We start from the raw sequence: 12,743 nt of genomic DNA, 5'->3' as shown, positions 1-12,743 counted from the left end.
TTCTGGATTTTATTCATTGTTTGGATTTGGAACCAGAAACTATTAACATTTAACGGGTCTTAATAAGTGTTGGACATTGTGCTAATGTAAAATGAATGCAAACACATGAATGTGTACATGTATAACTTCACTCACGTCCTATAACTCTGCAAGGGATGCGTCTGAGAAGAAAACCAGAGTTCAGAAGAGCTGCTTGCTGAGGTCACACAGCTGACAGGGAAACAGAGCCCCACTCTTGGAAGCTGCCTTTTATATTCACGTTGTTGCATTCACCTCGCACCCATGACTTCCCTTTCCCCCACACAGCTCTGGGTATCAAGAGCTGTGACTTACAAGCAGCAGAAAACAATGAGGAGCACCACACCGAAGCCATCAGCTCCCGGCACCTGGTCTTGAGGAGGGGACAGTCCTTCACCATTACCCTGACCTTCCGGTTCCCGGTCCACGGATTTCTGACTGCCCTGAAGAGAGTGACTCTCATTGCACAAACCGGTATGTGGGGCAGGCCTAGACCACTATGGGGACTCGGGGATCTGGACGGATTCTCTCCCCGCATCCTCTCAGAAGACCAAGGTACACAAAATGGTCCACGCTGTAGCTGGGCCTTAAACTGTCCAGCTACTCAAAGGAGCTATTGTGGGAATGGACATGATAATGTCCATAAAGAGTTCTGTTTATTATGATTCCAAAGTGCTCTGCAGCAGCAGCACTAAGAGCTTCTTTTTGGCTGCAGCTTTGTAGGACAGGCTGAGCGGAGTCTAACTCTGGCTATGTATAGCATCTAGTCTGTGCTATTCATTGAAATCTATATTATGTATCAGCTACTGAATCAAGGACTTCACAGGCAGTATCTAGTTTAGTCCCTTCACAGCCCCCGTATGTCCATGGGTTGTTCTTCTTCAGAATCAGCTGACCATGATGGAACACACCTGGGCAAAGATTGTCAAGTAGTCTTTCCCTCGTCATCATCAATTCTTAAAACATACAGCATAGTGACTATTTACACAGCATTCATGTTGTATAAGGATTCATAAGTAATCAAAAGATTATTTCAAGTAACAAGAAAATGCAATGCTATGGTATTTTATATAAAGAGTCATAGATAACCTTGGATTTTGGTATTGCAGGAGGTCCTGGAACCAATACCCCTAGATTGGAGTAATGGTTGTATGATTATTACACCCATTTTGTAAACTGAGACCCTTTGGTAGATGTAGGTCTATAGACACCGAGAGCCTGTGTTCCCCCATCATCCTCTGCTGTTCCCCATTATAAGACTTCTTTCCTTCTCCTCCAAAATTAATCGGCACTTCTTCCCATCTTTGTAACACCTTGATTTATTACTCTGAGCTGTGACCTGGAAGTCCAAACGACCAACCTCTATGACTGTGGGATTTCAGGAGAGCAGCCTTCCAAGGCCAACAAGACTCAAGCCATATTCCCGATTTCCTCTCTGGGGGACCGAAAAGGATGGAGTGCAGCAGTGGAAGAAAGAGATGCCCAGAGCTGGACCATCTCCGTGAGCACGCCTGTGGATGCTGTCATTGGCCACTACTCACTCCTGCTTCAGGTGTCGGGCAGGAAACAATACCCCCTGGGCCAGGTCACACTGCTCTTTAATCCCTGGAATAGAGGTAAGTTTGGACCTAAGCTAGACTTGGCTGCACAGGGATGAAGGGAAGAGAGCTAGGACACAGCTCCAACAAGGAGCACCTGCCCCAGGCCCTGTGGGCAACACCAGCATTAAATTCCCACAGATGCCTTCGTAGGGTCCTATCTTGGTATCCCTGCGACTTCATATTAAAAGTATACACTTGACTTACTACCAGACTCGGGTGCCGGTTCAGGCAATTTTGGATTCCTCGAGATGAACTCAAAGTTCTGCCCCTTACTGTAGCAGTATAGAAATGACCTGGGAAGATAGCTCAGCTGTTTAGAGTGCTCGCTGCACAATTGTGAGGATGAAGGCTTGGGTCATACAAATCAGCCATGTGTCCAGCACCTGTAAAGCGGCTCTAAGAGATCCAATGTGTTCTTCTGGCCTCTGAATGCACAGATGTACACCAGAGTATCCACATGTAAACTCAGACAGACAGACATTGGAGAGCCATTGGCTCTGCCCTTCTGAGAGACGATTGAGAGAGTTTCAGATGAACCAGGTGGGGTAGTACATGCCTTTATTCCGAGCTCACAGGAAGCAAAGACAGTACTGGGAGCCTAGGCAACTCTCCAGTGCTTACCTTCTGTAGCCTAGAAGCTCTCTTGAGGTTTTTTTTTAATGTTCCCGGAAACTAGTCTAAGTACCCCCAACACATACACACACACACACACACACACACACACACACACACACACACACACACACCCTGACCACCAAGGCTGAGAGAGAAAATCTGGCAGAAATTGACCCCCACACTGCTTCCAGCTTCCTAAAGTGAACAACGGTTTCTAAAAGGTATCTAGGATTGAGGCGAAGGCTCTCAGTGAGTAAAAGCAATTGTTGGACAAGCCTGATGATTTGAGTGCGCATCCCCAGAATCCAAGGAGAAACCCAACGCAACATGCTTATAGGAAGACTTTCCAGAAGCTTGTAGGTCAGCTAGCTGCCTTACCCAGTAGGGAAGAGACCCTGTCTCAGACAAGGTGGATGACTGGGACTGACTCCCCTAAGTTGTTCTCTGACCTGCAGTCTCTTCATGACACTCGGCCTCGCCCTTGGATAAGGGAATCAGAAGAGACACCAGGAAGGGCCTGTGGTTGCCCTGGACCCACAGGACCTCTCCCCACTGAAGCCCAATGCTCTTTCCCATCCTGTCCGCCATGTTCACTCTGCTTAACCTGTGTTTACTTGCTCTGTTTATTTTGTCCGTCCCCTCCCCCCATACACCTTTTTGTTGTTACAAATTGATCTTCTAGGAAAGACTTAACAGGCTGCTGGGAAACTCCCTAGGATGTTCCTTTTTTTTTTTTTTTTTTTTTTGCCAGTAGGGCTCTTAGTTGCAAATCCCTGGAAACCACTAGGCTTCTTGAGGTTGGTTTGTTCCTGGCCACACCCTGACTGACATCGGGTGTCTGTGTCAGGTCCTGAGTGAGCTTTGAGAAGGACCCTCCTGCATCTTTATTATGTCCAGAGATGCAAGAAAAGGCTGAAACCAAACCCAGCCTGAGCTGTGAGGGCAGAAGCCTGGGCATGGAGATCAGACCTGGCAAACTCAGGCCCTCAACTTCTGTTTCTTGCCAGATGACGATGTGTTTCTTCAGAATGAGGCTCAACGCACTGAATATGTATTGAACCAGAACGGCCTTATCTACCTGGGCACCGCTGCCTGCATTCAGGAGGAGCCCTGGGACTTCGGTCAGGTAATAGGGACCTCTAGAGGATAAGAGGAACACTGGCTACTCCGTACCTTCAACCCTCAGGCCAAACCAGGCTAGCAGGTTCAAAAGCGCTTCAGCAGGAATCGTTTCTTTAGTCCACGTCAGCCTTGTGGTGTCTCTGTTTCTTTTGGACCATATTACACCACTCTCCAGAGCTGCTAGTTTTCTTCATGGGTGCCACGGCAAATTCAGCTTCTGTTAAGTCCCCTCTGTCCACAGAAGAGAGATCTAGGTTCTGGCTCCAAGGACACGTAGGAATCCTCAGTTCGAACTAGCTTCCTTCTAAGAGGAAGTAGTATTCCTCTTAGAATACTACTTCCCCAGCCTTATAACTTTCTGGAAGATTCTCCTTAAAGACAGAGGAGTTGATCCACTGTGCCATCTGCAGACTCTCCTAGATCTGAGCTACATTGCTATGGTCTGTTACCTGAGGGGCCATATCCCAACCACGGGCTCCTCCAGAGTAAGAGCTATCCGGAGTCTTCCATACCTGGTTCAATTCCTGTACAAACATTAGCCATTCACTAAGTAGAAATTAATGAAATTAAATGAATTGAAATGCTTTAAATCTCAGCATTTGGAAGGCATAGGCTGGCAGACTTCTGTGAGTTCAAAGTCAGCTTGGTCTACGTAGTTAGACCCTATTTCAATAAAAATAAATAAATAAAATGGCCCGATACCAATCTTCATGAGCTCACACCCTCTCAGGAAGTAAGGCTGTAGAACAAAAGACTGGATGTTGGCTTCTTGCTGGGGGGTGCAGGGAGAAGAAGGAAGAGCCACAACACCCACGGTGGATGTTGAGGCAGGTGAGGAAGACGTAATACCCTAACTTGGAAGAGGGACAAGATAACGGCCTGGCCGGGGAACCCTTCACCTCATCCTGTGTTGTCCTGACAGTTTGAGAGAGAGGTCATGGACCTCAGCCTGAACTTACTGAGTGTGGACAAGCAAGTGGAAAAATGGAGCCAGCCTGCACATGTGGCCCGTGTGGTGGGCGCCTTGGTGAGCATGAGGCTGGGGAACCAGAGGGAGAGGAGACGGGAGGAGAAGCTTGGGTGGAGGGGACCCGCCTTCACGGCTCTGGAAGCTCTCAGAGCACAAATCGGTCCCCTCTCCCCGGGTGCGGGAGACAGTCCTCAGACAAGAGCCTGGTGGGAGAGAAGGACAAGGCAAGAAAAAGAGAGATGGCTTTATCTAAGAGAAAAGTCAGGAGAGGCAGGAGAGCCTGGCTTTCCTCAGAGCACTCTTACTCCTCGCCCCTCCCCCGCCCTGGAGGCTTAGAGTCCATGGAGGGAAGATGTACCTTATCCCTCCCAATGCTCACTGCTGTGGTGAGCCAAGGGTCTTGTTTTATTTCCTTTTTTTTTTTTTTTTTTTTTTGAGCTGAGGATCGAACCCAAGGCCTTGAGCTTGCTAGGCAAGCGCTCTACCACTGAGCTAAACCCCCAACCCCGTTGTTTTATTTCTAAATGTTCCTAAGAATATGCAGACCATAAAGGTGGATTGGTGTTTCCCATATGTCTTAGTTAGGGTTAATATTGCTGTTATGAAATATCACAGCTATGGAGGGGTGGAGGGCAGGGGTAGGAGGGGGAACTGTGGCTGGTACATAAAATGAATAAAAATTTAAAAAAAGAAGAAATATCATGACTAAAAGTAAGTTGGGGAGGAAAGGGTTTATTATGGCTTACATATCCTAAGTCACAGGCCACCGATGGGAGCCAAGGTAGAAACTCAAAGAGAGCAGGAACCTGGAGGCTTGCGTGGCCTGCTTTCTTGTAGAACCCAGGGCCATCAGCCCAGGGATGGCACCACCCACCATGAGCTGGGCCCTGCCCCATCCATCAATCACTGATTAAGAACATGCCCTACAGGCAGGCTTGCTTACAGCCAAATCTTATGGAGACATTTTCTCAGTTGGGGTTCCCTTCTCTCAGATGACCCTAGTGATGTCAAGTTAACATAAAACTACCCAGTACACCATGTCCATAAGGTCCTCTCAGAGAAGTCATACATTCTTCATTGCTTCTCATACCCCTCAGTCTCCCTCTGAAAGGCAGGATGTGGGTCAAGTCTATTCTGTAAGAAAGAAGGGCCTTGAGATAAGTGGCCTCCAGAACCCAGGGCGAACAACATTGGAGGAGTTGGGGCAGAGGAAGCTGAGGACCAGCGGACCCAGTTCTCACGCTCCACCCCATGGCTGGAGCTGGAGGATGATTTAGACAAGGAGTCCTGGGTCTGGCTCTGAGCGTATAAAGCAGCGAGAGTATAGGATGGAGCTTGCAGCATGCTGGGTTGACAAGCTCCAGGTACTGAGTCACATGCTTGGCAAGCTTCAATGAACACACCTTGCTGGCCCCTGGAAGCCACCCAGCCTCAGGACTCCCGCTGACAGCCACGTATCTGCCCCAACAGCTGCATGCTCTCATGAAGAAGAGTGTCCTGCCTACTTCACAGACCCAGGCTGCCCAGGAAGGGACCTCGCTCTACAAGCGACGGGGCAGTGTGCCTATACTTCGGCAGTGGCTCACTGGCCAAGGGCGACCTGTGTATGAGACTCAGGCCTGGGTGTTCGCTGCTGTTGCTTGCACAGGTACAGGGCAGGCGACACTCGGGTCAGTCTGCTGGACTGCTGTAGTGGCTAGCCTGCACCTTGAGTTCTTCCTTGGCCTCCCGTGTGGGAAGGACATTTCCTAAAGCAGGTACTGCCTCCTCTCCACAGCCTTCCCCCACCCGATTTCCCCCACTAGATGCTTCTTCTCTTTTCCCTCAGCAAATCTGAGCTCACCTACAAACTCTGCTCCTAAACTTATTTTCTTCCCCAAACACCCCCCGACTCTCCCTGACAGAGCAAGCCTCAGGGCTGCTAAATCTCGCCCTTGCTTTTTATTCCTGTACTGTATAATTTGTGGGTCATTTACCAGCCTTCATCTGCTCAGCTCAGACTCCTCCTCGTTCCACAATGTCACCTGACATTTAAGACAGGTTCTGTCCAGCCTTGGGCCTTCCTGGCCCCTCTGACATTCTGCGGCTTTTCCACGCAGTGCTCCGCTGTCTGGGCATCCCAGCACGCGTCGTTACCACATTTGCTTCAGCCCAGGGCACCAAGGGGAGCCTGCTGCTGGATGAGTACTACGATGAGGAGGGACGCCTGAATGGAGAAGGACAGAGGGGCCGGATCTGGTGAGAAGCCTGAAGGAGAAAGGGTTCTTGACCAGAAAGGGCTCTGAAGTGTCACGTTCAGTGTCAACCTGGGTACCCGGCGAGCCCTGGGCTAAGAGCAGACCTTCGGGAGGTGGTGGTGGTCAGTGATGGAGTGTATACCCCTCTCTAGGAATGTCACTGTTCTTTTTATGCACGACTTCCCAGCCCTATGGCAACAACACTCTAAAGCCACGTTTCTAGACTCTCTTCACATGCCTTTTTTTCCCTGCTTGAAGTTTTGCCTTTGCTACTTTTAGGGTCTTCCAAACTTCTGTAGAATGCTGGATAAACAGACCTGATTTGCCCCAGGGTTATGACGGATGGCAGATTCTGCACCCAAGAGCTCCTAATGGAGTTGGAGGTAAAGCCTAAGGGTGGGGCCCAGGACCAACCGGTCCTGCAAGAGCCAAAGAGGTCCCTTGAAAATGGTCTAGGAGCAGCATGTGGTCCAGAGGGGGTCTTTATCCTCTAAAACAGGAGAAGTAGAAGGCATGTGGAGGCCAGATGATGCCAACAGGCTCAAGGGCATAAAGATGTCCACTACCCCATCACAGATTGCATGAACGCTAGGCCCACTTCAAGCCCAAGCAAGGGAATATCATCTCAGTGAAGAGCAAAGGGTCATAAGATGGCTCTGGGTATTCCAGAGTAGGGCCTGGCAGGGTGGGACATGTCTGTGTGTGGAGGAAAGAGGCCATGTAGCAATCACAAGCCTAGAGATCCAACTTCAAGCAGCCAAGGAATGATGCCTCCTTGCCTTGGAACAAAACTGTCAAAGAGCCTGGCACATAGCGATCGGTCAAGAAGGCAGCCTGTTCATAGCCTGTTAGTATTCGGGCTGTGCATCAATCATGTTCCTCTGAGGTCCTTCCTGCCCAGGTTCTGGTACAGGCCAGGACCTAGAAGTATTTTCACTGCATAATTCTGACTTTCATCCTTGAATCTTTCTCAGGAAGCCTGTCTACTTCCTACCTCTGACCTTGGTCCTGGAGGAGGAAAAATACTGTACAGGAAAATGGCTGACACCATGATCTCTGAACAGAGCAGAGGTCTAAGTGGCTCTTCTGCTCATCTGCCTTTCATCTCTCCCTCAGTCCTGGAATCTTGCAGTCTGGTCCCAGTCAGAGCAGTCAAGGAGGGGGACCTTCAGCTGGACCCAGCAGTATCAGACCTTTTTGCTGCGGTCAACGCCACGTGCGTGGTCTGGAAGTGCTGTGAAGATGGGAAATTAGAACTGACGGACTCCAACCAAAAGTATGTTGGCAACTGCATCAGCACCAAGGTCGTGGGCAGTGACCGCTGTGAAGACATCACCCAGAACTACAAGTATCCTGAAGGTACTGACCAGCAAAGGGAACCGGCTTATTCACCTGGGATAGTAAATGAGGGGAGGAGACTGGGCCAGACAGACGCAGGCCAGAAAGAGTCCCAGTCTTTTCTCTATCAAATAAAAGCAGGTTTCTCAACCCTGGCTGGCACGACCACCAGTTTGGACCAGCCAGTTCTTCACTGTAGGAGGTTGAGGTGTAGGATGCACTACAGTGCTCTTGGCTTCTGTTCATAGGATGTCAGTCCCTAACCCCAGCCAGTCCTGATAACCAAAGATGTCTTCATGTACTTCCAAATGTCCTGGGGGGGTGTCAAAATTGCCCCCCAGTTGAGAACTGTTGTTATGAAACAAAGCACTAAATACCAATCCCTGTCCAGAAGACTTCCAGGAGACAGACATCCAGAGGATGCTACCTCTCTCTCCCTCCCTTCCAAGATCCCCAACTACTTCTCTCTATTAGCATTTTTGTCTAGTCGTCCAAACCTGGAGGCTGTAACTCCCTGGAGCCTTCCCCTTGGCAGCGCTGCCCTTTCCTGACTGTCCTCTGCACTCTTTCCCACGGCCTGCTTCCTCCAGGGCCTTCCTTACCTCTTGCCTGGAGGATGGCAACTCCCTGGCCCTGGTCTCTCCATCACGGTTTCCTTTCCTAGTTCAGTTTCCAGAATAAATGTCCTAAGATGCGAATGTCCTTGTTTTCTCCCCACTCAAGAATATTCCATGGCTCCTTTTCCCCTAAGAGAAAGAGTCAGTTTCTTACAAAAAGTATCTCCAGGGACAGCACTCTCTTGTCGAAAAACTTGTTTTCTTTACGCAAAGGCAAATTCAAAGCCTGAGACATTTGCAAAGCTGTTTAGGGTTTTGGTATCTGGGCAGAAGTGGTAAATACATTTCAATCCTGCACTTTTACCAGAAGGATCTGTACCTGATGGGTAAGAGATCTGTTTTCTCTCTTCTGTTCTGCAGGATCTCCTCAAGAAAAAGAGGTGCTGGAGAAAGTCCAGAAAGAAAGAAGGAAACACAGGAAAGACAATGCCATATATCCTCCGAGTTGTGAGTCTGTTGATCCCCTGTACCTGTTCTTGGACACACCTAGCTCCATCCCCTTCAGAGGGAATGGTCATGTCTCAGTGACCCTGACTAATCCCACGGACCAGGAGAAGGAGGTACATCTGGTGATTAGGGCCCAGGCTGTGTACTACAATGGAGTCTTTGCCACAGATCTCTGGAGGCGGAAGCAGTCCTTTGGGCTTAGAACCAACCAAGGTAACTCTCTCTGGCTCCAGCAGACACCCTACACACACCTGGTTCTATCTTGGGCTCCACCCCCAGGTCTCTAGAGATGGCTTTTAGCCCCTGGTGCTCACCCTCCCATTCATTCAACACATATACATTTGGCCTGACGCAGCAGAGAGGACCACAGTTCCAACTGCAATCAGATAAGTAAACCAACCCATCCTGGCAGGGAGAAAGCATTTGAGGATGCCAACAGCGCTCAGGACAGGAAAGGACTCACCCAGACTGGGGCAATCTGCACCCAGATGACTCGTAGCAGGCTATTTTGAAGAATGAAAAAGGACAAGATGGACAGAAAAATGCACCAGGCATTCCAGACAGAGGGAAGATGTACAAGGCCCCCTCTCTTCCTTAGACACTTGTTAAATTGGTCCAAGATGAGGTCAGGCACAGGGAATGCTATATATTTTAGGGTTAAGATTCCCTGAAGTCTTAAACTTGGTCACACACTGGAGCCACCTGGGGAAGCTCTATGCCTGAGCTACACCCCAGACAATTAAGTAAGAAACAAAACTCCGTAGTACACACAATCAGAATTTATTTACAAAACTCCTAAGGAAATCTCACTGCACAGGCAAGCATTGGGAGCAAGGATAGACTCATCTACAGGACTGCAGCAGCCTTCTACCTGTCCTGGGTCTCTATTCTTCCCATCACTGTGCCTTGCTTAAGCATAGTATGAGTTAGCATGAGAGCTAGCCATGACTCAGATTGTCAACAGTCTTGTATGTCATGCTCAGGAGCCTGAGTTTTGTCGTCTGGGAAATGGTGAGCTAGTAAAAAGTTTTCATTAGTGGTGTCAATGTGATCAGAAATGCATTTTAAAAAGAAAGACCTGGAGCTAGAGAAATGGCTCAGTGGTTAAGAGCACTGGCTGCTCTTCCAGAGGTCCTGAGTTCAATTCCCAGCAACCACATGGTGGCTCACAACCATCTGTAATGAGATCTGGTGCCCTCTTCTGGCATGCAGGCCTGCATACAGACAGAACACTACATACATAAGGAAGGGAGGAAGGAAGGAAGGAAGGGAGGAAGGGAGGAAGGAAGGAAGGAAGGAAGGAAGGAAGGAAGGAAGGAAGGAAGGAAGGAAGGAAGGAAGGAAGGAAAGAAGGAAGGAAGGAAGGAAAAAAGAAAGAAAGAAAGACCATTTTGGCAAAATGGAATGGAGGGGTCACTGCCGAGCAGCTGTTCTTAACCTTGGCCACACACCGAAGCACCTGGGGGATAATCCTAATGCTGAGCCTTGTTGCCAGCATCTAATCTAAGTGGCTTGGGGTTGGGACTGTATTACAGAGGATTCTTACATGCAGCCAATATAGAGAACCAGTAGGTTAAAGAGGAAGGAGGTTTAGTAACAGTTGAAATCCAGAATCAAAAGCCAGGCTAACCTGGCAGCACTCAGAAATAAGACATCAAAGGGTAGGAGAAATCCGACTAGTGAATGTGGATGTCTGCCTGTGGTTTGGGTGAGTCACTAGAAGAGGGGACTGCAACTTTTGAGAGAAAGATGAATCTAGTTATAGTATGTTTTGTTAAAAGCCTGTGAGACATCCAAGTATCCAGACAGCCAGCAGGCAGCTGAGAACTTAAACAGAGTTCAAGATCTAGTCTGTGCTGGAGAGCAGGTATAGAAATCCCAGGACAGAGGGAGGGCCCCAAAATTCAGAGCACACAGGGGCTTCCTGGGCTGGAGGACAGTGTGTAAGATGAGTGGGCAAGGACAGAGTCACAGTCACACCAGCACTTAGGGATTTAGGGAACACTTGGGGGGAGAAGAGAGAATGAGGGAGACGGAGAGCCCAAGGGGACAGGAACACCCAGCAAGGCTGGCAGAGAGGTCCTGAGATGCCCAGGCTGAAGAGCACAGGCTGGGGAAGTGACCACCTGAGAGGCCCTGACAAAGGCTGGCTTCCAGGGGCTTAAAGTCATTGAACTCAGGAAGTGACGGCACAGTTCTTCCTAGAGCGTGGATGGGGGAAGGGAGAGGCTAAGTGGATAGTCACCCAGGGACAGCCGGTAGAGAGAGGGGGCTGTGATCCTTTGGTTTGTTCTGAATCTGCTTACATGCTGAGGTGAATAATCAGCATAAAAACTGAAACTATGGGAGAGGTGGGTTACAAATGACAGCATATTCTCTGGGCAAATAATCAATCGGAGTAATTCTAACTCAAAATTACTGAGCACTTAATATTTTCCAGCAATGGTGATGAATGCATTATATTCTTCATCTCATTATTCTCACAACTTTATGAGGGGAGTATTATTCTTGGTCTCATCAGAGGAAACTGAAACACCCAGAGGTTAAATACTCTGCCTGAGGGTACACAGCTCATCAGCAGTGGGTGATGATGGGACACATATTTAAAATTATAGGACTCAATGTGGACGCGGGGGGGCGGGGAGGGGGGGAGTGTCACAGCAGGGGCAATGTCTATGTTTGCAGGTTGAAAATGGGAACTAGAGCTTGAGAGAGTTCCACTTGATAGTTAACATTTTCTGTGAATAAGGAAGGAGAATGGGAGAAGGGGGAGGAACTGGGTAAGCATGTATCAGCAACTGCTGTGTGGTGAGTTTTGAGATAACACTTCCTTCGAAGTGCGTCACATAACACAAGTCATCCACCATCCCCTAGAACAAGATGCCATGGCTTGTTCTAGTTTGTAGGAGCACTTCTACATCCCCGGCTGGCAAAGATAGTCATGGGGCAGGGGGTCTTGATAAGTGCAGAGTAGCTGTAAGGAATGCAGCCTCTGTCTGAGCTCAGTGAGACCCTAAGTCCTGCGTCATGGGTGGAGCTATGATTTGATTCTAGCATGCACGCAACTCCATGCTTTGTACTGACTTGCCTGTTGTATGTTGCAGTTCTGAAAATGTCCACTAGCCTGTCCTTTTCCGATTTTGAGCAAGACCCACCTGAGAACAGCTTCCTCAGAGTCACAGCAATGGCAACACACTCCCAGATCAGCCTCAGCTGCTTTGCTCAGGAAGACATAGCCATTGGCAGACCGACTCTTATCATCGAGGTGGGCGCTCCTTCTTCACTGAATTGCTCTTAGCTGCTACCATATAGAGCTGTTGGGTGGAAGAGTTTGGGGAAGGATTAGGAGGTGTGACCTTGGTAGAGAAGATGTGCCATGGGGGGAGGGGCAGTCCCAGTCTCATGCTTTGATTTTTTTTTTTTTAAAGGTTTTTTTTTTTTTGTTCTTTTTTTTGTGATATATATTTTTTATTTTACAATACCATTCAGTTCTACATATCAGCCATGGGTTCCCCTATTCTCCCCCCTCCCACGCCCTCCCCTTACCCCCAGCCTACCCCCCATTCCCACCTCCTCCAGGACAAGTCCTCCCCCGAGGACTGTGATCAACTTGGTAGACTCAGTCCAGGCAGGTCCAGTCCCTTCCTCCCAGACTAAGCCAAGTGTCCCTGCATAAGTTCCTGGTTTCAAACAGCCAACTCATGGAATGAGCACAGGACTTGGTCCCACTGCCTAGATGCCTCCCAAACTGATCAAGCCAATCAACTGTCTCACCTAT

The 12,743-nt window shown here is 48.9% G+C and overlaps 1 protein-coding gene across 1 annotated transcript in view; it reads left to right on the top strand.

Moving 5' to 3' along the window:
* Epb42 (erythrocyte membrane protein band 4.2) overlaps positions 1 to 12,743 on the top strand; it is a 29,506-nt gene that overhangs the window by 3,225 nt on the left and 13,538 nt on the right. The window contains exons 2-11 of the mRNA XM_006994062.4: positions 307 to 492; positions 1,401 to 1,634; positions 3,242 to 3,360; positions 4,279 to 4,383; positions 5,797 to 5,974; positions 6,426 to 6,564; positions 6,843 to 6,946; positions 7,680 to 7,922; positions 8,879 to 9,178; positions 12,070 to 12,230. Of these exons, the coding sequence (XP_006994124.3) occupies positions 307 to 492; positions 1,401 to 1,634; positions 3,242 to 3,360; positions 4,279 to 4,383; positions 5,797 to 5,974; positions 6,426 to 6,564; positions 6,843 to 6,946; positions 7,680 to 7,922; positions 8,879 to 9,178; positions 12,070 to 12,230 (1,769 nt within the window). The remainder of the gene's footprint in view (positions 1 to 306; positions 493 to 1,400; positions 1,635 to 3,241; positions 3,361 to 4,278; positions 4,384 to 5,796; positions 5,975 to 6,425; positions 6,565 to 6,842; positions 6,947 to 7,679; positions 7,923 to 8,878; positions 9,179 to 12,069; positions 12,231 to 12,743) is intronic.

Source organism: Peromyscus maniculatus, chromosome 4 (assembly GCF_049852395.1).
Source record: "Peromyscus maniculatus bairdii isolate BWxNUB_F1_BW_parent chromosome 4, HU_Pman_BW_mat_3.1, whole genome shotgun sequence".
Taxonomy (NCBI): Eukaryota; Metazoa; Chordata; class Mammalia; order Rodentia; family Cricetidae; genus Peromyscus; species Peromyscus maniculatus.
This window is presented reverse-complemented; position numbering and strand designations above follow the sequence as displayed.